Here is a 20,514-nt window from a genome sequence, read left to right as displayed (position 1 = left end):
GGCAGTGGAGGCACCATGTCCTGCCTCCAGTCCCCACATAACAAAGCCTCACTCTTAGCCCAATTAAGTCTCGCTGAGGATGCTCTCTCATAGGTCTGGAGGCAGTTCTCCAAGGCCTGTATGTCCTGCCTGTCTCTGACCAGTACTGAGATGTCATCCGCATAAGCGGAGACCATTACAGGGGTGTTAAAACCGAGCTCCACCACTCTCACTCCTTGCAACCTCTTGCGTATCATCACAAGCAGTGGTTCAATGGCCAGAGTATACAGGAGCCCCGAGAGAGGGCATCCCTGCCTTACACCTCGCCCCACCTCTACAGGCCTACTCAGCCCCCCCCCTACCTTAACTAAACATGAGGCCCCAGCGTACAACACCTTAACCCCTGTAATAAACCTTTCCCCACATCCAAAAGCAGACAGTGTTTTAAACAGGTACCCATGATCCACCCTGTCAAAAGCCTTCTCTTGATCGAGGGCTAACAGACCAAAGTTTATATTTGAGAGTCGAGCCAAGTCCAACATGTCGCGTAGTAGGTGGAGATTGTCTATCATTGAGCGACCTGGTACACAGTATGATTGGTCCTTGTGCACAATTGAGTCCAATAAGTTCTTGAGTCTGTTGGCAAGGCTCTTAGAGTAGATTTTAAAATCCGCACAGAGCAATGCCAGAGGTCTCCAGTTCCTCAAGTCGCTCAAATCCCCTTTTTTTGGCAGAAGAGCCAGAACCGCCCGACGGCAGCTCAGAGGTAGCTCCCCTGCTTCCACACATTCACAAAGTACTTCAAATAAGTCTGTTCCAAGTATTGCCCAGAACTTTTTATAAAAATCCACCGGCAGGCCGTCGATCCCCGGGGCCCTCCCAGGGGCCATTTGAGAGACTGCCTCACTCAGCTCTTGTAGGGTAATGGGCAAGTCCATACTAGTCTTTTGAGACTCAGAGAGTCTTGGTAGGCCCTCCAGCAAGGTTCCAGTGCACACATTGTCACAAGTTTCAGCAGAAAATAAATCCCCATAAAATTTTGCAGCCCCCTCTCGCATTTCACCCATAACCGAGGTTACCCTCCCATCAGCCAGACGCAGACAGTGCATCTGCTTATCCTCCCCATGTTTCCTCTCTAACCCGAAGAAGAACGCACTGGGGGCATCCATCTCCCTTAGCATGGAGAACCTTGACCTCACAAGAGCCCCTTTAGCCTGCTCTTGGAGATATGCCCCAAGGTCTCTACGCAGTTCAGTGAGATTTTTTTCCATTCCTGCTGTGTTGTGACTTACCAGCTCATCTTCAATCCTACTTATGCTATGAGACAGAGAGAGAGAGACAGAGAGAGAGAGAGAGACAGAGAGAGAGAGAGAGAAAGAGAGACAGAGAGAGAGAGAGAGAGAGAAAGAGAGAGAGAGAGAGAGAGAGAGAGAGAGAGAGAGAGAGAGAGACAGAGACAGAGAGAGAGAGAGAGAGAGAGAGAGAGAGACAGAGAGACAGAGAGACAGAGAGAGAGAGAGAGAGAGAGAGAGAGAGAGAGAGACACACAGAGAGAGAGAAAGAGAGAGAGAGAGAGAGAGAGAGAGAGAGAGAGAGAGAGAGAGAGAGAGAGAGAGAGAGAGAAAGCACAAAGAGACCAGGGTTTCTCTCTCGTCTTCATTTGTGTCTCTGGAGAGCTTTCCTCTTCCTCCTCTTGAAGAAACAGCAGCACCTGCAACACACAAAGCATCATTAACAGACATGAAATCAATTGGGATGTGAGAGAGTGATCATTTTTCATTTTCATTTAAAGAAACACAGTAAAATGATTATGGTTTGATTTTTGTGGGGACCAAACAGAGATGTTTTCTTAAAGCGGCAGTAGGCACTATATTTGTGTTGGCATCACTGTGCAAAAAATTGCATAATAACCTTTCAGCATATTGTAATTCAAGTGTTCTGAGAGACTTCTGCTCCTCATGGCTCTGTTTTCAGGCTTTAGAAAATCTAACCCGTGACGGGAGACTTTGGCCAATCACAGGTCACTTCAGAGAGAGAGAGCGTTCCTATTGGCTGTTCATTCAACAGAGGCAGCTGTCAATCACGAATCACAAACTCCGATCAGACGGTCAAACTAGGCAGCGCTGATCAAATATGAATCAATATTCTGTTACTGTGATGCCTATTTCTCTCCTCAAATGTTTTCAGAATCATCTTGTAGTGAACTGTTTAGCTGGAAAATGAGAAAGTTTGTGACCCGGCAGTCACGTTGAGATCATTTCTCATTTTACTTACTCATTGGAAATCAATTAACAACACAAAACAATGACACATATTGTCCAGAAACCCTCACAGGTACTGCATTTAAAACAGACTAAAATCATTACATGGCAACAAAAAACAGCTGTCAGTGTGTCAGTGTGCTGACTTGAATATGACTTGCCCCAAACTGCATGTGATTATCATAAAGTGGGCATGTCTGTAAAGGGGAGACTCGTGGGTAACCATAGAAGGTGGGGAGAGAGCCTTGTGTCTAGTGACAGCCCATCAGGCGTCCAATGCTGGGAAGCGGCGCGTCCCCTCGCGATATAAAAACGCCCCTGTGGACACGTACCATAAATCTAAATTTGGATATTTTTGCTCAGGTGTTGGCGTCCTCTTTAACCTGTGTGTGTGTGTGTGTGTGTGTGTGTGTGTGTGTGTGTGTCCTTACTTGGTATCATCAGCCACCTCCACCTCTGCATTGGCTGTGATTGGTGCGTTGGAGTGTCCTGCAGTGGGGTCGTCTGTATTCAGCTCCCCATTGGTTGAACTCATCACCTGGAGGTGAGAAATGGGGGAGGGATGAGTACAGGCGTGCCAACGTCCGATATTGGTGGGTCAACATTTTAAAAAGACTTGCATTACGTCCACACTAAGGCAGATACATCTGAAAACTTATGTGAAAAATGCACCAAAACAACTGAGAGGCAGATAAAAGTCTCTTCTTGTGAGAGCCCAGTTACTGTGCTGAGTCTCAGCTAGTTAAACGTCCATCTGCGTCCTGCTCTCCATCCTCACAGAGGACAAGACTGTTTTCAAATGTAGCCAGCTCAATGTGGACGTGGTCTTAAAAATAGTCCATAAGAGCTGTGACCTCCGGGGAAGCCTCACACCTCCACAGATACAGCCATTGTCAACATTCATTTTGCTGCCATGCAAAATAGCGACACCTCTGCGTCATGACTTAAAACAAAAAGCAACGACGACTTTGTGGCCTTGAAACTGTTTAACTTCACTCTTTAACAGCAGCCGCTCTGACATCATTCATATGCTAGTACAGTCCTGCTGCACCTGTTTTTAGTTCCTTTACACATTTCACCTATTTTCCTTTTTCTTTTGAATATTTCCCATCCCTTCAGTGCGCCTGTCATGCCTGAAATGTCTTTTTCTTTTACGCCAATTTATGTGCTCACACTGTAAGGTCCGATCGTCAGCCACGACCTGAGTGCTCACACTGTACGTGTAAAATAGATCTTGGATCATCTGTGCCATCCTGTCTGCTGAAACGTCTATAAAAAGAAAGAGGCAGCGGCGTAACGTTATATGGACTCGCTGGTGGCGAGGAATGCACAAATACACACACTGTTTGTCAGACACTCGCTAAATTTACGCCGGGCAGACACACAGCTGACAACCTGCTAAACTAAACTAAATGTGCGGTGGAGACTTTTACTGGGAAAGTGGCTGCATGTCCGCCACACTACACGCAACACCGCTAAGTTAACGCTCCCTCAGACGGGTGAACTGGGGACTCAGTTGTCTGTTGTGCTCATACACTGCAGCTGGTTAACGGTTAATAATCGGTTAACGAGGGTCGGTTATCGGTTAAGAAAATCTTTCTAAATTAGCATCCCTAGTACAGTGTACGCCCAGCTTAGCACAGGAAAACTACTAGTGCCTCAGAATGCATTGAATCCAAATATGATTCGACATGGATTACGTCACATGTAAATACTCAATAAACATCCACTTCACAGCACCACATTCACCTCTGCACCGTGGCTCGATCATGGCCAAGTCAGCACTAGCTGAAAGCCAAACAGTTCAATAAGAGCAATAGAGAAGCCAGGCCACAACCTTCTGTCCCCTTGCATAAAGTCTCCATTATTTTAATGTGAAAAAGGGAGTAGTTTAAAAAAAAAAAACATTGCCTAACATATGGTGTGTAAACGTAAAGGTGTGTAAAACGTGGAAGGTTTTAATTTAGAATCTCTATTACAATAGTCCCATGTGAGGGAATTATTGAGTTGTTGTGAGAAAACAGACTTGAGATCAGCCCCTGTGTCGTCTCAGAGAAAGTCATGCAGGCAGACAGACAAGTAGGCAGACAGACAAGAAGCCAGCGGAGCTAACCCGTCCTCTCAGTACCTGGACGGACCCGCCCAGCCTATCAGCAGTGAGATGGGAGCCCAGCAGCTCTCGATTGGTCACTGGAGTGGGCTGCGACTCACTGCCTTTCCCCTCTGGAGACTAGAGGAGCCGATCGCAGGAGAAACGAGGAGGGAGGGAGGGAGGGAGGAGGAGGAGGAGGAGGAGGAGGAAGAGGAGGAAGAGGTGGAGGTGGTGGAGGAGGGAAAAGATGAAGAGGACCGGTAAGATGGAAGAGGAGGCTCGCCGTGGAAAGGGGAGGGGACAGGGTGGAAAAGAGAGGAGAGGAGAAGGGAAAGCAGTGAGGAGAGCAGCAGCACGGTGAGGAGGAGAGAAAAGAATGAGGAAAGAGAAAAGAAATAGTGAGTTCAGAGTCAGTATTTGGTGGAGGAGCAACAGGAGGGTGAGCACTCAAGTGTGCGGTACAGTGAGAGTGCACAAGGAGACTCTGCATGTGTGGAGGCCCCATGCAAAAAAGGGGGCAGGAGGTGGTCTATGTTCGTTGGTCCTGTTCAGACCTGGTGTTAACATGTGTCCTCAGTGATCCGATCACAAGTGGACAGCTCTAAGTACAGGTGTGAACGCACTCGAGACGCATTGAGATCGGATCTTTCAGACCACATTCAGAGGTGGTCTGGGCCACATTAAGGACCGCCTACTCTACTGACGTCCTGCTGGGATCAGCGGGTCTCTGCGCTCCTCGTGTGAATAGATAGACAAAGTCCAGCCAATACTTTACACAGGCAATATAACTTAACCATTAACTATCCAGGTGGTACAGGAGGACTTTATTCTAGTCCGTTAAAGGATCTTTAACCCTCTACAACACCTCACCTCCGTCTAACAGAGAACTCTCAGCTCTATAGTGTCTGTCTCAACCACACTCGCACATTGGTTTACTACCTCATTTCATTTGATTTTGAAGGGACTCTATGTAAGAATCAGAAAGTGCTTGTTAACAGCGACACCTGTGGCCGTTAAGGCAACGAAAGTCAGCGTCCTGTTCCTCGCGCTTGTGCTCGCTCTACATAGACATGAACGAGCATCGATCAAAACTATATTTCAGCTGCTTGGCAGTAATGTTAGCAGACCAGACGAAGGTCTCTCCATGAATCACTGCTGATCCTAGTGTTGGCTTTTCCTGCTTCAGCCTCCCGACCGCGGCCGGAGGGAACAGGGGAGACACCGGAATTTTGGTCGGAGACGATAACGTTTCTCTCTGCGGAGCCCCGTCACTTCACAAGACACGGGAAACCTCTGTTGGTCTGGAGGAGCTGCAGCAGTTTTTTCTGCACAAACGTCCACTGAACATTCATTAGATATTCTCAGAGCTAAACTAACTCTTCTGCAGTGTGGAGTGAGCAGCATGCACGTGAGAGTGGAGCGAAATAGCGAAAACGAGCGCGGTGTGTGAGTGAAGGCAGGCAGAGGAGCAGAGTACAGCAGAGACTTCGGCCCTGGAGACCAAAGCTACGGTCTCCCCCGCGTCCTCCAACCGTGGCCAACACTGTTTAACAGACGGGCTTCACTAGATACAACTTTGCGGTTTTGGTGCTTCCGTGTAGTTTGTGTTGGAGTCTCGTCTGAACAGCGTAGCCACACGCGAGCGTGCATGGGACGCCGAACCGCAATGATTTATACGTGTAAGAAGTTACAAACAGTCCCTTTAAGAAAAATTGTAACTTGCACACTTTGTTATTGTATTGTATATAGTATGTTGTTGTTATTCTATGTTCATATTTTATATTTTCTAAGCTAGTGGTAGTAGTCTGGTACATTTATAGTGTATTCTAATATATTCTTTATATTGTGTGTACACTACAGATATTATCTCGTGTTTTTTATTATATATTTACTGCCCCTGTGCTTTGTCTGAATAACCTGCTGCTGTAACATCAGAATTTCCCAATTTGGGATCCATCCACTGTATTCAAATGCACCTATCATGCTAATTTTCAGGTTCATACTTGTATTTTGGGTTTAACATGGGTTTACATGCTGTAATGTTCAAAAAACAGAGAGACAACTCTCTCTCCCAATATTTTGAATGTGGCCTGCAGTACCCATTTTAAACCACTAGCCGTCAGTGTTGCATATTGTTCCTTTTAACAGTTTGGATCACCTCTTGCATATTTGCTGCTTTCTTTTAGTGCCGATTATTTGGTGATGATTGATAAAGAAACCGAAGCCAGTTAACCCTGCGACACGGCCAACACGGCTTTGTTTTGCAAGTGGAGCAAACAAGAAAGTGACAAGAGCTGAGGGAGCAGGAGAGTGAAGGAGAGGCAGGGCTGCTTCATGTGTGTGTGTGTGCGTGTGTGTGCGTGTGCGTGTGTGTGTGTGTGTGTGAGGCTGACGTACAGTGTCACTTTTTCACTAGACTGGCACATACGTGTTTTTTTAAGCTGGTATTGACAGTTTGGCAAATATATACAGAATCTCTCTCAAATACTCAGACTGTAATAAATCATGTGAATGTGCAACACGTGCATCATGTTGCATTATTTGTTCAGAGTGAGTGTGTGTACCTGGTTTTTGGTCTGCGGTGCTTTCTCTCGGTTGCTCGTCTGAAGTGGAGTCTCGCTGGCCACCGGACCAATAGGAGTGGGCTAAACACACAGGAAGTGGGATCATCAACATGGGATCAGAGTGAGGAAATGCACATTTGGTTACATGACGTTTCTTTACATCCTATTATTGATCTTGATGGATACCGCTGTCGTACACTAGAGGCCTCCCCGTACAATAAACTATTATTTTGCCATTTAAATACTGATGTAGAAGCGTGAGAGCGATGACGCTGAATGTTGCAGCATTGTGAACAACTCAAAGTTCAAAACCTCACCTCTGAACTCAAAGCTCACGTTATTTGAACTTCATTATTGTCTGTTGAACTCACTCAAAAGTGAGTCAATTCAGATTACACCTCACAAAGAATGGAGGAGGAAGTGTCTTTGACTTTTTGGAGATAAGAGAAATTAATATCAAGGCTGTCAATAAATTAAAATAGTTAATTGTGATTCATTTTTATCAGTTAAAAATGTACCTTGAAGGGAGATTTGTGAAGTATTTAATACTCTTATCAACATGGAAGTGGGCAAATTTGCTGCTTAATGCAAATGTATGTATATATTTATTATTGTAAATCAATTAACAACACAAAACATTGACAGATATTGTCCAGAAACCCTCACAGGTACTGCATTTAGCATGAAAAATATGCTCAAATCATAACATGGCAAACTGCAGCCCAACAGGCAACAACAGCTGTCAGTGTGTCAGTGTGCTGACTTGACTATGACTTGCCCCAAACTGCATGTGATTATCATAAAGTGGGCATGTCTGTAAAGGGGAGACTCGTGGGTACCCATAGAACCCATTTACATTCACATATCTGGAGGTCAGAGGTCAAGGGACCCCTTTGAAAATGACAGTTTTTCCTCGCCAAAATTTGGCGCAAGTTTGGAGCGTTATTTGGCCTCCTTAGCGACGAGGTAGTCTGACATGGTTGGTACCAATGGATTCATCAGGTTTTCTAATTTCATATGATCAAAGTATCTTCGCTCCAGCTTTAAAACTGAGCCCGCTAAAACCTACAAGTTATGCGTAAATGCGTTAAAGAACGTTAAAACAAATGTATTATTGCTTTAGCGGCCCTAAATAATAATAATAGCACGACTACTTTGTCACTTCCTGTTTACACAGTAGATCAGCCATATGATTATGTGTCACTCTTTGAGTTCAGCTCAGACAGCACAAAACACCCGCTCCACACTAACCAGTGGCTTTCCAGTCCAGTCGTACTGGTAGTCGAAGATGTATCCGTTTCTGTCAAAGAGGTCCGTAAAGAGTTTCCTCAGGTAGTCGTAATCCGGCTTCTCGAAGAAGTCCAGGCGACGCACGTACCGCAGGTAGGTGGCCATTTCTTCTGTTGCATACACACAGGCACCAAACCCACGCACACACAGAGAAACACACACAAGATTTGATCAACATATGCTAACCTGATCATTTATGCAACAGCTGTGCAGAAACACTTTTTGTTTTTTTTGTCGAAGCGTTTGTATACGAACCTGGGAAGCTTTCACAGAGGACCTCTATCGGTGTGTCTCTCTTGGTGTCTCCGATCTTCTGATAACGTTCTTTCAGAGTGTCAGCCTAATGAAGACAGAGACACGGTGGAATTTATTCACAGAGGTGATGAAGGGGGGGAAAACAAAACAAAACACACTGGACGGCTGGTCGACTGCCTCCTCACCTTGAGCCCCTGCCAGGGTAGGCTGCCTCGCAGGAAGTACATGAACATGTGGCCCAGAGCTTCCAGGTCATCCCGCCTGCTTTGCTCTGAAACACAGAACAACAACAAAGGCTTTAAATTGCTCTCAGTCAGGACAGATGAATGTTGTCAAGGCAAACTATGTGTTGAGCACGCCTGCAAACTCAAGTGGGATGAAAAAGGGAACGGTTCAGACATTCCCTTCCCTCATTACAAGGAACTAATAGTCTACGATTTTGATGATCCATTAATCTTTCGGGTATTTATTCAGCAAATACGTCAAACGTTTTCAGGTTTTGGATTCTTAAATGTGAAGATTTGTGGCTTTCCTTTATATTATATAATTGACTGACTGGGTCTGGGAAATTATGGAGGGCATTTTTCACGATTATCTTATCTTCTTATTATCTTATTTTATAGACTTATTAATGAATCAAAAAACAATTGACACATTACAATAAAAACAATAAGCAGCCGTAACAATGTTCTCTGGCTGTGCCACTTTTTCTGCCTCAACCACTTCTGTCTTCCGTCACTTGGAGACGGCTGGCCACTCTGCGCTCCATCCAAAATCCTTCTGCTCCACTCCGTTCACATGCTCTGACAAATAGTCTTTTTTTTATAGATCTGGGTACAAAAATGATCAATTGCAGGTATCATTTGACTGGAGAATTTTCGATACTACTTGGTACTGGGAACTGGGTTCATGTTGATAAATATGAGTGGACAGTGACAACTATTTAGTTTGACCTTACTTTTAATTATTTTGAACGTGTAACAAATACCTAAGTAAAAGACAAAACAAGAATAACATATCAAATGAACAGTAAACATATAGCAAACAATTAACAAATAATCAACATAAATAAATATTAAATGTCTGAAAAGGATTAGGAAGAAGTACAGCCTACACATATGGTCCTAAACTCCTTCTCCATAACTCCAATAATTAACTCAATATATCATATATATCCTTTTTTATTTCCATTCCAACCTTGGTAATGAAGTGATACTTTTCACCGGTTGTCCACGTTAGGTCAGATAGTCATTTATTATATGTTGATGTAGAGTGTAGCAGCAGAAGGACCTGTCGTATCTCTCTCTAACACCGTCTTAGACCATCTTCAGAACATTGTAGTTTTGGCAGACCCGCAGTCGGATTCTTTTAACACCACGGTTGTCTTTTCCTTCTGAATTCTTCTTCACATCTTTCCTTGACCTCATGTTTTCCATCGAGGTCGAGGAAAAGTGGTTAGGAAAGGATGTCATTTTTTTTTACTTTTCGACCGCAGCCCATGTCTGTACACAGAGGTAGAACATAGCTGTCTACACCCTCCCCAGGTCTGCAGGGCATAAGGAAACGGGCGTACCAAATTGGGCAGAAAGTATGCTAAGAGCAAAAAAGACATAGCTTAAAAAGTCTTATTTTCTGGCTGGCATTAGTGCTAACTTCATTATAATGTTGGTAACATTCAAACCATTCCATTAAAGCCTGGCTAACTCTCCCAGTAGAAAACCTGACGTTTCCTGTTCCTGTCCCGGGTGAGGAAGAGTTTATGAGAAATGTGGAGCCATCACCAAAGCCTGAGGAGACAAGAAATATTTTACAGCTGAAAGCTGAAATGTTTTCAAATGTGGAGCAGGTTTGAACTGAGGCTCCGTTTGTAAATGAGGAAACATCCTGTGCGTTCCAATACCCATACTACCATACTACTTAGTATGCCAGAAAAAAAGATTTCTCATGTCCCAATACATAGTATGTCAAATGCATTGTGCCACAACTACCAGGATGTCCTACTACATCTGGTCACATTTTACAGAATGAAAGCCAGCATGTTTTTCTGGCTGTTCTGATCCACAATCCTCTGCACAGCAGATATATTGTATGTATACTGCATGTAACAGTACGTACTTTGTAAGGGCAGCTGCAGTGTACTAAAAGTAAAAAGGAAAAGCATGTGATTTGGGACGTAGTCAGTCGTGCTGCTCCTCGTCCTGGAATGAATCATAGCTTGATAACTCCTCCCTCCTCTTCCTGCTCTCAAACACAGACAGCTCGTCTCGGTCCTCTTATTTCCTTGTTCCCTCCCCTTCAGATCTACAGTTTGAAGGAGGGTGTAACCAACATAACACATGATGATTACATCAGAGCTCAAACTAGTGTCGGTTCTCAGGAAGTGAAACTCAGACAGTCGTTGCTACTACTGAGAGGTGAAATGGCGCAGAAAGGAGTTCAGCTGGAGCACGAAAGGTTCTCTTGTTCGATCTGTCTGGATCTACTGAAGGATCCCGTGGCTACTTCCTGTGGACACAGCTACTGCATGAACTGTATTAAAACCCACTGGGACAAAGAAAAAGAGAAGAAGATCTACAGCTGCCCTCAGTGTAGGCAGACCTTCAAACGGAGGCCTGTCCTGATGAAAAACACCATGTTAGCAGATTTAGTGGAGGAACTGAAGAAGACTGGACTCCAAGCTGCTCCTGCTGATCACTGCTATGCTGGACCTGAAGATGTGGCCTGTGATGTCTGCACTGGGAGGAAACTGAAAGCCTTCAAGTCCTGTCTGGCGTGTCTGGCCTCTTACTGTGAGAAACACCTCCAGCCTCATTATGACTCAGCTCCGTTCAAGAAACACAAGCTGGTGGAGCCCTCCAAGAAGCTCCAGGAGAACATCTGCTCTCGTCACGATGAGGTGAAGAAGATTTTCTGTCGTACTGATCAGCAGTGTATCTGTTATCTCTGCTTAATGAATGAACATAAAGGCCACGACACCGTCTCAGCTGAAGCAGAAAGAACCGAGAGGCAGAGAGAGCTGGAGGTGAGTCGACTCAACATCCAGCAGAGGATCCAGGACAGAGAGAAAGATGTGAAGCTGCTCCAACAGGAGGTGGAGGCTGTCAATCGCTCTGCTGATAAAGCAGTGGAGGACAGTGAGAAGATCTTCACCGAGCTGATCCGTCTCATGGAGAAAAGAAGCTGTGATGTGAAGCAGCAGGTCAGATCCCAGCAGAAAAGTGAAGTGAGTCGAGTCAAAGAGCTTCAGGAGAAGCTGGAGCAGGAGATCACTGAGCTGAAGAGGAGAGACGCTGAGCTGAAGCTGCTGTCACACACAGAGGATCACGACCAGTTTCTACTCGACTACCCCTCACTGTCACCACTCAGTGAATCTACACACTCATCCAGCATCAATATCCGTCCTCTGAGCTACTTTGAGGACGTGACGGCGGCTGTGTCAGAAGTCAGAGATAAACTACAGGACGTTCTGAGAGAGAAATGGACAAACGTCTCACAGACAGTGACTGAAGTGGATGTTTTACTGTCACAACCAGAGCCCAAGACCAGAGCTGGATTCTTACAATATTCACGAGAAATCACACTGGATCCAAACACAGCACACGCAGAGCTGTTATTATCTGAGGGGAACAGAAAAGCAACAGTAATGAGTAAAAAACAGTCTTATCCTAGTCACCCAGACAGATTCAATGGATGTAGTCAGGTCCTGAGTAGAGAGAGTCTGACTGGACGTTGTTACTGGGAGGTGGAGTGGAGAGGAGAGGGGGAGGAGTTTTTGTAGCAGTCGCATACAAGAGTATCAGCAGAGCAGGGGGGGTGATTGAATGTGGGTTTGGACGGAATGACAAAACTTGGATGTTATGTTGTGACCAAAAAAGTTATAGATTTTTCTACAACAAAGTCAAAACTCCCGTCTCAGGTCCTCAGTCCTCCAGAATAGGAGTGTACCTGGATCACAGTGCAGGTATTCTGTCCTTCTACAGCGTCTCTGAAACCATGACTCTCCTCCACAGAGTCCAGACCACATTCACTGAGCCTCTCTATGCTGGACTTTTGCTTGCAGGTTGTGATACCACCACTGAGTTGTGTAAATTGAAATAGACAGAAGTCATTTAAGGGTTCAATTCTGTGTTTTAACTCTTAAACTTATCTGGTGTCCATCATTGTTGCTGCAGAGCTGATTTTTCTTTTCATGTCTTCACTGCACAGAGATCAGCTGTCAATCAAACATTATTTGACCAAAGAACGTTTATTACCAAGAAGTGAAAGTTAATTGTTTGTTCCATTGTAACGTCAGCGCCCAGCAGCAGAGCTTGGCTTCCGCCATTTTGGACTGAAAGCGACTACCGGACGCCAGTAAAACGTCCGCCTACAAAGTGACGTACAAAAGTACAACTAAATTATATCTATTCTATCGGCACATTTTACCAAAACGGCCGGTGTTGAACTATAAAATATTATGAATATAAGAAGCGTTTTCAGTCCAAAATGGCGGCGGCAGCTGTTGTCAAAAAAGCAGCAGAGTTGCGTCTCTTTGCTTCTACACTCTTTGCTTTGACATCTTCTCATGAGTTGTTCTGTAAATGTGTGAGTGTCTTCAGGTGGCGCTCCTTCCTGTGTCTGTTTCACTGCTCATGATGATCTTTGTTCACCTGAACTGATATTTCTCTGCATGAAAATGTAAACTTCTCTGTGCTCTAAATGTTTGATGAATATTTGTATATATATATGTGTGTGTGTGTGTTGTTGTTTCTCTTCCACTGCACGGGTCTTAAAGGAAGGTCTAGTGATTTATTTCTTATCATAGATATTCTGTTCTCACCACTTTTTGTAAAGATATCTAGAATCACATTTATTTGTTGGGCAGACTAAATGTTGTCGTCCAGATCGACGTACAAACGAGATACTAAGATGTTTAATGAAACTGTAATTATCATGATCATAATCAATAAGGAAATCATTATTCTCTGTTACATCGCTGAGATTCTGCTCAAACAAACTGATTGTGTGGATGAAAATGAATCTGTACGTGAAATCATTGTAACAAGAGTCATTTAACAGACTTTACTGATGGGATGTGTGAACAAACTGAAGGTTTCTATAATCAATAAACAAGAATGAACTAAGTCTTCTCTTCCTGTCTTTTTTCCAGGGTATCACACAAAGCTGATGGAGGAAATGTGACTATGAGAGAATAACTGAGGCAGTTTTCCTCCTGAAACACCACAAAGTCCAGTGTTCATGTTTAGAGTCAGTCTCTGTTAAAATAAACAAAAACAAAAAGTTAAAACTAAAAGGTAACATAACTTATTTCCAGGCCGGCTCAAAACTTTGATAACAACAAAAAACATTGAAGGAAAGTTGTGACATGAGGATTTTGTTATCATAGTTATTGAACACAATCACAAGTTCATATACTGAATACAAATTCCAACTTCTTCCCCACATACTGATAAAAGAACGGTCTTTTTTTCCACTTCAGCTCGTATTATTCCTCTGACGATACGCTCAACACTTGTTCCTACACCGTGTTCAGAAAGTTTTATTTCCACTGGGCTTGTTGTCTCCTCTGTATAACCACAGCTGTGGTGCTTTGGTGATTCTCTGAGCAACCTGGAGAGCACACAAACGGGACTATTGTTTGTTCTTTATCCAAACAGTATTATGCAGATTTAAACACAATTGTTGTGGATTTATGGCTTTTTAAACTGTTTTGGATACATGAATGAAACCTTCTTGCCACATGGACTCTACATCTCTTTCTTTAGATATTTACATCTCTTTCTTTATATGCATTTATTTTGTTTTGTTGTAATACATGAGATTGATTTAAAGTGTGTATTCATCAAATCTCTTGGATTTTGGTGTAAAATGCATTACAAGAGCCACAATGAGGTGGATCACCAGACGGCACTGAATACTTCCAGAGAGAAGACAGGTGGAGCTACAGCTGACACAGATGAAGGCCTGATTACTGCAGGATGCAATCATCCAATAGGATGCTTCGTGTGTGTGTGTGTGTGTGTGTGTGTGTGTGTGTGTGTGTGTGTGTGTGTGTGTGTGTGTGTGTGTGTGTGTGTGTGTGTGTGTGTGTGTGTGTGTGTCTGTGTCTGGCAAAGCTGCATATAAAGTTGTTTCTGACACTCGCTTCTGTTTGACGTTGGTGTCGGCAGAGATGCTGGTTTCTGATTCAGTTTAACGCTCTTTGACTAAAGACAACAACATAGAAAGAGTCAAGTCTATGTAGTGTTCTCCTTTTCCAGTTTGTTCAGAGATCCAAAGCCTCAAACACATATCTGTTGGGGTGGAAGAGCTTCTTCATTTCATTATCTGAGCAAACTAAAGAACAAGAGCCCATGCTTAAAATGCTGTTGGATAACTGGGAGTTTGGGGAATTTCTTCCTACTGCTCTTTCTTTTTAACAAATCTACAATAAAAGTGAGAATCCTGTAGTTCATGCTTCTTTTCCATAAAACACCAGACTTTGAGAAAACTTAATAACACTTTTTTACCATGATGACTACTGTGGGTTTTCAGGCTGATGACCTAAAATGATGGACACATTAGAGCTTCAGATGTCCTACAGAACTTCTGCCTTCCCTTGAATCTAAACTTGTTAATGTCACAGGGAGATGCAGTTGTTTAATCACTTGATCCAGTATTGCACGTTTATTTATTATGGGTTTTATCATGTGTGTATATGCATTTCTTATATTGTTTTTATTGATGTTGTGGTGTTGCATGTTTACCCGTTCTATTACGGCATGGGTTCTTACGTTTCATATCTGGTTTTGCTGTTCTGTTTTGAACTGGAATGGATCAAGGTGATTAACTGGTGAGAGACAGCTGTGACTAATTGATTGACACACAGAGACGCTGGGCTTCTTTTTAAGTTGATTATGGACAGGTGTGCAGGGGGAAGGAACAGAGGTAGAGAACCAGCAGGAACGAGGAAGCGGAGCTGGACACGCGAGTTTGGAGCCGAGGCAGCTTCACCGGTACGGTCTGCTGCAGGAACACGGCCGACTGAGTGACAGGGCGGCCGGGACGAGGGACCGGACGAACCGCTGCAGGACGAGCTGGACGGGAGTGAAAAGACTTGGTTCAACGCCTACTAAAAGCTAAGTAGAGGAAAGTGAACCAAGCAATCTCTGGTGTGTGTGTGTGAGCTGCTACTGTGTGTGCTGGCCACTGAGGTTCCCGTTTTCTCTCCGTAGCGCCAACGACGACGAGAGCTGCAGCAGAGCTGCAGGGCCGGAGCAGAGGAGCCGACGGCCTCAGGACCCCCCTTCCCCCCTTGACATCTTTAGACTCAAATACTCCCCTTTCTTGAACTATTTATTGCCCGCTGTGCACTTGGACTTTGCACCCCCATTTTAAGGACATTTTACTGTAGTTGTTTTCAGTTAGCACGGTTTGAACTGGTTTTATTTATCTGTTTTAATGGTGATAATTTTCGCAGTTTAAATAAATCTTTTAAACTGATTATATTGTATTGGCTCTTTCTTAACAGTGGAAACACCTTTTAATCGCTGGTATCCAAAATAAGAACCTCACACTTGTGTGACATTAATACAATGCATAGTATTACCCAAGTGATGCTGTACAGGTCCTGACCAGGGAGGTTTTATAGAGAACTTGATGACAAAAAAAACAACCTCACATCTGTGTCTTTAATTATTAGGGTGTCTTCAGGGTGTCTGGGTAGTGTGTAGGTCTTGGTTGACCCTCCTTTTACCATCTTAGGTTTATGGCATTTCACATTCTTCCTGTTTTTGATCCTGGAATGAATGAAAGGTCACTATCCATCATTTTTGATACTTTTTGTGTTTATCTCTCTCAGCACGTTTTTAAAAACAACCGCAGTGCTGAACATGTACATGATGACAATGAATACAAAGCAAGCTACAATAAGAACAGAGTAGAAACAATAAACACTAGAATGGCACTCTGAGAGCGCAGACCTCCGCCAATGTGCCTGACTTTAAAAACAGATCACAGCTCACAGCCGGTGGTACCGTGAGGTGGTCGGCTTGTTATTAACCCGGTGTGTTTCCGTGTAACGTATCGGCGGATGCCTCTCTCATTCAGCAGCCGTGTTATGTCCGTATAACGTTACACTACGTTGTCTGTCATCCCGTCATCTAACTCTTTTTTTCTGTGTCACCGCGGACGGCCAGCAGTTTAAAAACGCCCAAAACAGCACGGCAAAAATGCAACTAATAATTATGAATCTTGTAATGGAGTTATTAAATCAGATTGCTCCGTCCTGGCCGAACAGTGACCGTCGGTGCAGAGAAGGCAAGGCGTCATGGTCTCGGTGGTCACGCAGTGCAGCAGCTGAGTAGAACGTCACTACTGGATATTTTGTCCATGCTTACTTTGAGGAATTGATGTCAGTGCAAATTCTCAATTCATATTTGAATTGTGACACATCTTTCAAAATGATATCCTTAAATTTGAATGACAAAGTTTTAGATAACATGTACATAAAGCACAACCCTTTAAGACGTCTATTATTCAATGTAACACTGCATTCTGGGATATGAGTGAACAGAATCTGTGTATATGACAACAAAAACACAGTTATACTGTAAACACAGGGGTTTGCAGTGTTTATGTTAAATATTTAAAGGCTTGTATGTTTTTTTTAAAACATGCAATGACATTTAAAAAAATATGGTCTGAAACTGGGCTACACCTGGCCAATAAATCCTGCTCTATATCAGAGCTAATCTGGAGCTACTGCATAGAGGTGATGTCTAAATGACTTCTATTGCTAAGTGAGCCTCTTCCTGGTATGAACCTTGATAACCTCTTCCTCCTCTTCCTGCTCTCAGACACAGCCAGTATGTCCCAGTTATGTGTATACTGCATGCAACAGTACGTACTTTGTAAGGGCAGCTGCAGAGTACTAAAAGGAAAAAGGAAAAGTATGTGATTTGGGACGTAGTCAGTCGTGCTGCTCCTCGTCCTGGAATGAAGCAAAACTTGAAAACCCGGTCTATTTATTTTCTTGTTCCCTCCCCTTCAGATCTACAGTTTGAAGGAGGGTGTAACCAACATAACACATGATGATTACATCAGAGCTCAAAGTAGTGTCGCTACTGAGAGGTGAAATGGCGCAGAAAGGAGTTCAGCTGGACCACGAAAGGTTCTCTTGTTCCATCTGTCTGGATCTACTGAAGGATCCAGTGACTACTTCCTGTGGACACAGCTACTGCATGAACTGTATTAAAACCCACTGGGACAAAGAAGAAGAGAAGAAGATCTACAGCTGCCCTCAGTGTAGGCAGACCTTCACACCGAGGCCTGTCCTGATGAAAAACACCATGTTAGCAGATTTAGTGGAGGAACTGAAGAAGACTGGACTCCAAGCTGCTCCTGCTGATCACTGCTATGCTGGACCTGAAGATGTGGCCTGTGATTTCTGCACTGGGAGGAAACTGAAAGCCTTCAAGTCCTGTCTGGCGTGTCTGGCCTCTTACTGTGAGAAACACCTCCAGCCTCATTATGACTCAGCTCCGTTCAAGAAACACAAGCTGGTGGAGCCCTCCAAGAAGCTCCAGGAGAACATCTGCTCTCGTCACGACGAGGTGATGAAGATTTTCTGTCGTACTGATCAGCAGTGTATCTGTTATCTCTGCTCTGTGGATGAACATAAAGGCCACGACACCGTCTCAGCTGCAGCAGAAAGGACCGAGAGGCAGAGAGAGCTGGAGGTGAGTCGACTCAACATCCAGCAGAGGATCCAGGACAGAGAGAAAGATGTGAAGCTGCTCCAACAGGAGGTGGAGGCTGTCAATCGCTCTGCTGATAAAGCAGTGGAGGACAGTGAGAAGATCTTCACCGAGCTGATCCGTCTCATGGAGAAAAGAAGCTGTGATGTGAAGCAGCAGGTCAGATCCCAGCAGGAAAGTGAAGTAAGTCGAGTCAAAGAGCTTCAGGAGAAGCTGGAGCAGGAGATCACTGAGCTGAAGAGGAGAGACGCTGAGCTGAAGCTGCTGTCACACACAGAGGATCACAATCAATTTCTACTCGACTACCCCTCACTGTCAGCTCTCAGTGAATCTACACACTCATCCAGCATCAATATCCGTCCTCTGAGCTACTTTGAGGACGTGACGGCGGCTGTGTCAGAAGTCAGAGATAAACTACAGGACATTCTGAGAGAGAAATGGACAAACGTCTCACAGACAGTGACTGAAGTGGATGTTTTACTGTCACAACCAGAGCCCAAGACCAGAGCTGGATTCTTAAAATATTCACGAGAAATCACACTGGATCCAAACACAGCATACACACAGCTGTTATTATCTGAGGGTAACAGAAAAGCAACATTAACGATGCAACAACAGTCTTATTCTAGTCACCCAGACAGATTCACTAGATGTCATCAGGTCCTGAGTAGAGAGAGTCTGACTGGACGTTGTTACTGGGAGGTGGAGTGGAGAGGGACAAGAGTTTATGTAGCAGTCGCATACAAGAGTATCAGGAGAGCAGGGGGGGTGAATGAATGTGTGTTTGGAGGCAATGACAAATCTTGGGCGTTATGTTGTGACCAAAACAGTTATAGATTTTGGTACAACAATATCAATTCTCCCGTCTCAGGTCCTCTGTCCTCCAGAGTAGGAGTGTATCTGGATCACAGTGCAGGTATTCTGTCCTTCTACAGCATCTCTGAAACCATGACTCTCCTCCACAGAGCCCAGACCACATTCACTGAGCCTCTCTATGCTGGACTTCGGCCTTTAGGTTATGGAACCACTGCTGAGTTGTGTAAACTGAAATAGACAGAAGTCATTTAAGGGTTAAATTCTGTGTTTTAACTCTTAAACTTATCTGGTGTCCATCATTGTTGCTGCAGAGCTGATTTTTCTTTTCATGTCTTCACTGCTCAGAGATCAGCTGTCAATCAAACATTACGGGCTCTACTTTGACCAAAGAACGTTTATTACCAAGAAGTGAAAGTCAATTGTTTGTTCCATTGTAACGTCAGCGCCCAGCAGCAGAGCTACGCTTCCGCCATTTTGGACTGAAAACGACTATCAGACGCCAGTAAAACGTCCGCCTACAAAGTGACGTACAAAAGTAAAACTGCATTATTTCTATTCTATTGTCACATTCTACCAAAACGGCCGGTGTTGAACTATAAAATATTATGAATACAAGAAGCCTTTTCAGTCCAAAATGGCAGCAGCGGCTGTTGTCAAAAAAGCAGCAGAGTTGCGTCTCTTTGCTTCTACACTCTTTGCTTTGACATCTTCTCATGAGTTGTTCTGTAAATGTGTGAGTGTCTTCAGGAGGCGCTCCTTCCTGTGTCTGTTTCACTGCTCATGATGATCTTTGTTCACCTGAACTGATATTTCTCTGCATGAAAATGTAAACTTCTCTGTGCTCTAAATGTTTGATGAATATTTGTATATATATATATATATGTGTGTGTGTGTGTTGTTGTTTCTCTTCCACTGCACGGGTCTTAAAGGAAGGTCTAGTGATTTATTTCTTATCATAGATATTCTGTTCTCACCACTTTTTGTAAAGATATCTAGAATCACATTTATTTGTTGGGCAGACTAAATGTTGTCGTCCAGATCGACGTACAAACGAGATACTGAGATGTTTAATGAAACTGTAATTATCATGATCATAATCAATAAGGAAATCATTATTCTCTGTTACATCGCTGAGATTCTGCTCAAACAAACTGATTGTGTGGATGAAAATGAATCTGTACGTGAAATCATTGTAACAAGAGTCATTTAACAGACTTTACTGATGGGATGTGTGAACAAACTGAAGGTTTCTATAATCAATAAACAAGAATGAACTAAGTCTTTTCTTCCTGTCTTTTTTCCAGGGTATCACACAAAGCTGATGGAGGAAATGTGACTATGAGAGAATAACTGAGGCAGTTTTCCTCCTGAAACACCACAAAGTCCAGTGTTCATGTTTAGAGTCAGGCTCTGTTAAAGAAAACGGAAAAAAAAGATTAAAACTAAAAGGTAACATAACTTATTTCCAGGCCGGCTCAAAACTATGATAACAACAAAAAACATTGAAGGAAAGTTGTGAC

The 20,514-nt window shown here is 43.8% G+C and overlaps 2 protein-coding genes across 4 annotated transcripts; one reads left to right on the top strand and one right to left on the bottom strand.

The window, feature by feature from the left end:
- Positions 1-1,339: 1,339 nt before the first annotated feature.
- Positions 1,340-8,759, bottom strand: LOC141776509 (casein kinase I-like). Of its 3 annotated transcripts, none has more exons than XM_074650126.1 (7): positions 8,627-8,759; positions 8,442-8,526; positions 8,148-8,296; positions 6,897-6,977; positions 4,369-4,470; positions 2,672-2,778; positions 1,340-1,690 (listed from the first exon to the last, which is right to left on the bottom strand). In XM_074650126.1, exons 1-7 carry the CDS (start codon positions 8,672-8,674, stop codon positions 1,636-1,638), a joined length of 627 nt encoding a protein of 208 aa, XP_074506227.1. In that variant the 5' UTR covers positions 8,675-8,759; the 3' UTR covers positions 1,340-1,635. The 3 variants fall into 3 exon arrangements, with proteins under 3 accessions (XP_074506227.1, XP_074506228.1, XP_074506229.1); XM_074650127.1 differs by having other exon boundaries at positions 1,349-1,690; positions 8,148-8,293; XM_074650128.1 differs by lacking the exon at positions 4,369-4,470 and having other exon boundaries at positions 1,353-1,690; positions 8,627-8,758.
- An 8,796-nt stretch (positions 8,760-17,555) lies between these two features.
- Positions 17,556-20,273, top strand: LOC141776505 (tripartite motif-containing protein 16-like). The gene has a single exon (XM_074650123.1). The coding sequence runs from the start codon at positions 17,558-17,560 to the stop codon at positions 19,229-19,231; it is 1,674 nt and encodes a 557-aa protein (XP_074506224.1). The 5' UTR covers positions 17,556-17,557; the 3' UTR covers positions 19,232-20,273.
- The last annotated feature ends 241 nt before the right edge of the window (positions 20,274-20,514 follow it).

Source organism: Sebastes fasciatus, chromosome 11, assembly GCF_043250625.1.
Source record: "Sebastes fasciatus isolate fSebFas1 chromosome 11, fSebFas1.pri, whole genome shotgun sequence".
Lineage (NCBI taxonomy): Eukaryota > Metazoa > Chordata > Actinopteri > Perciformes > Sebastidae > Sebastes > Sebastes fasciatus.
This window is presented reverse-complemented; position numbering and strand designations above follow the sequence as displayed.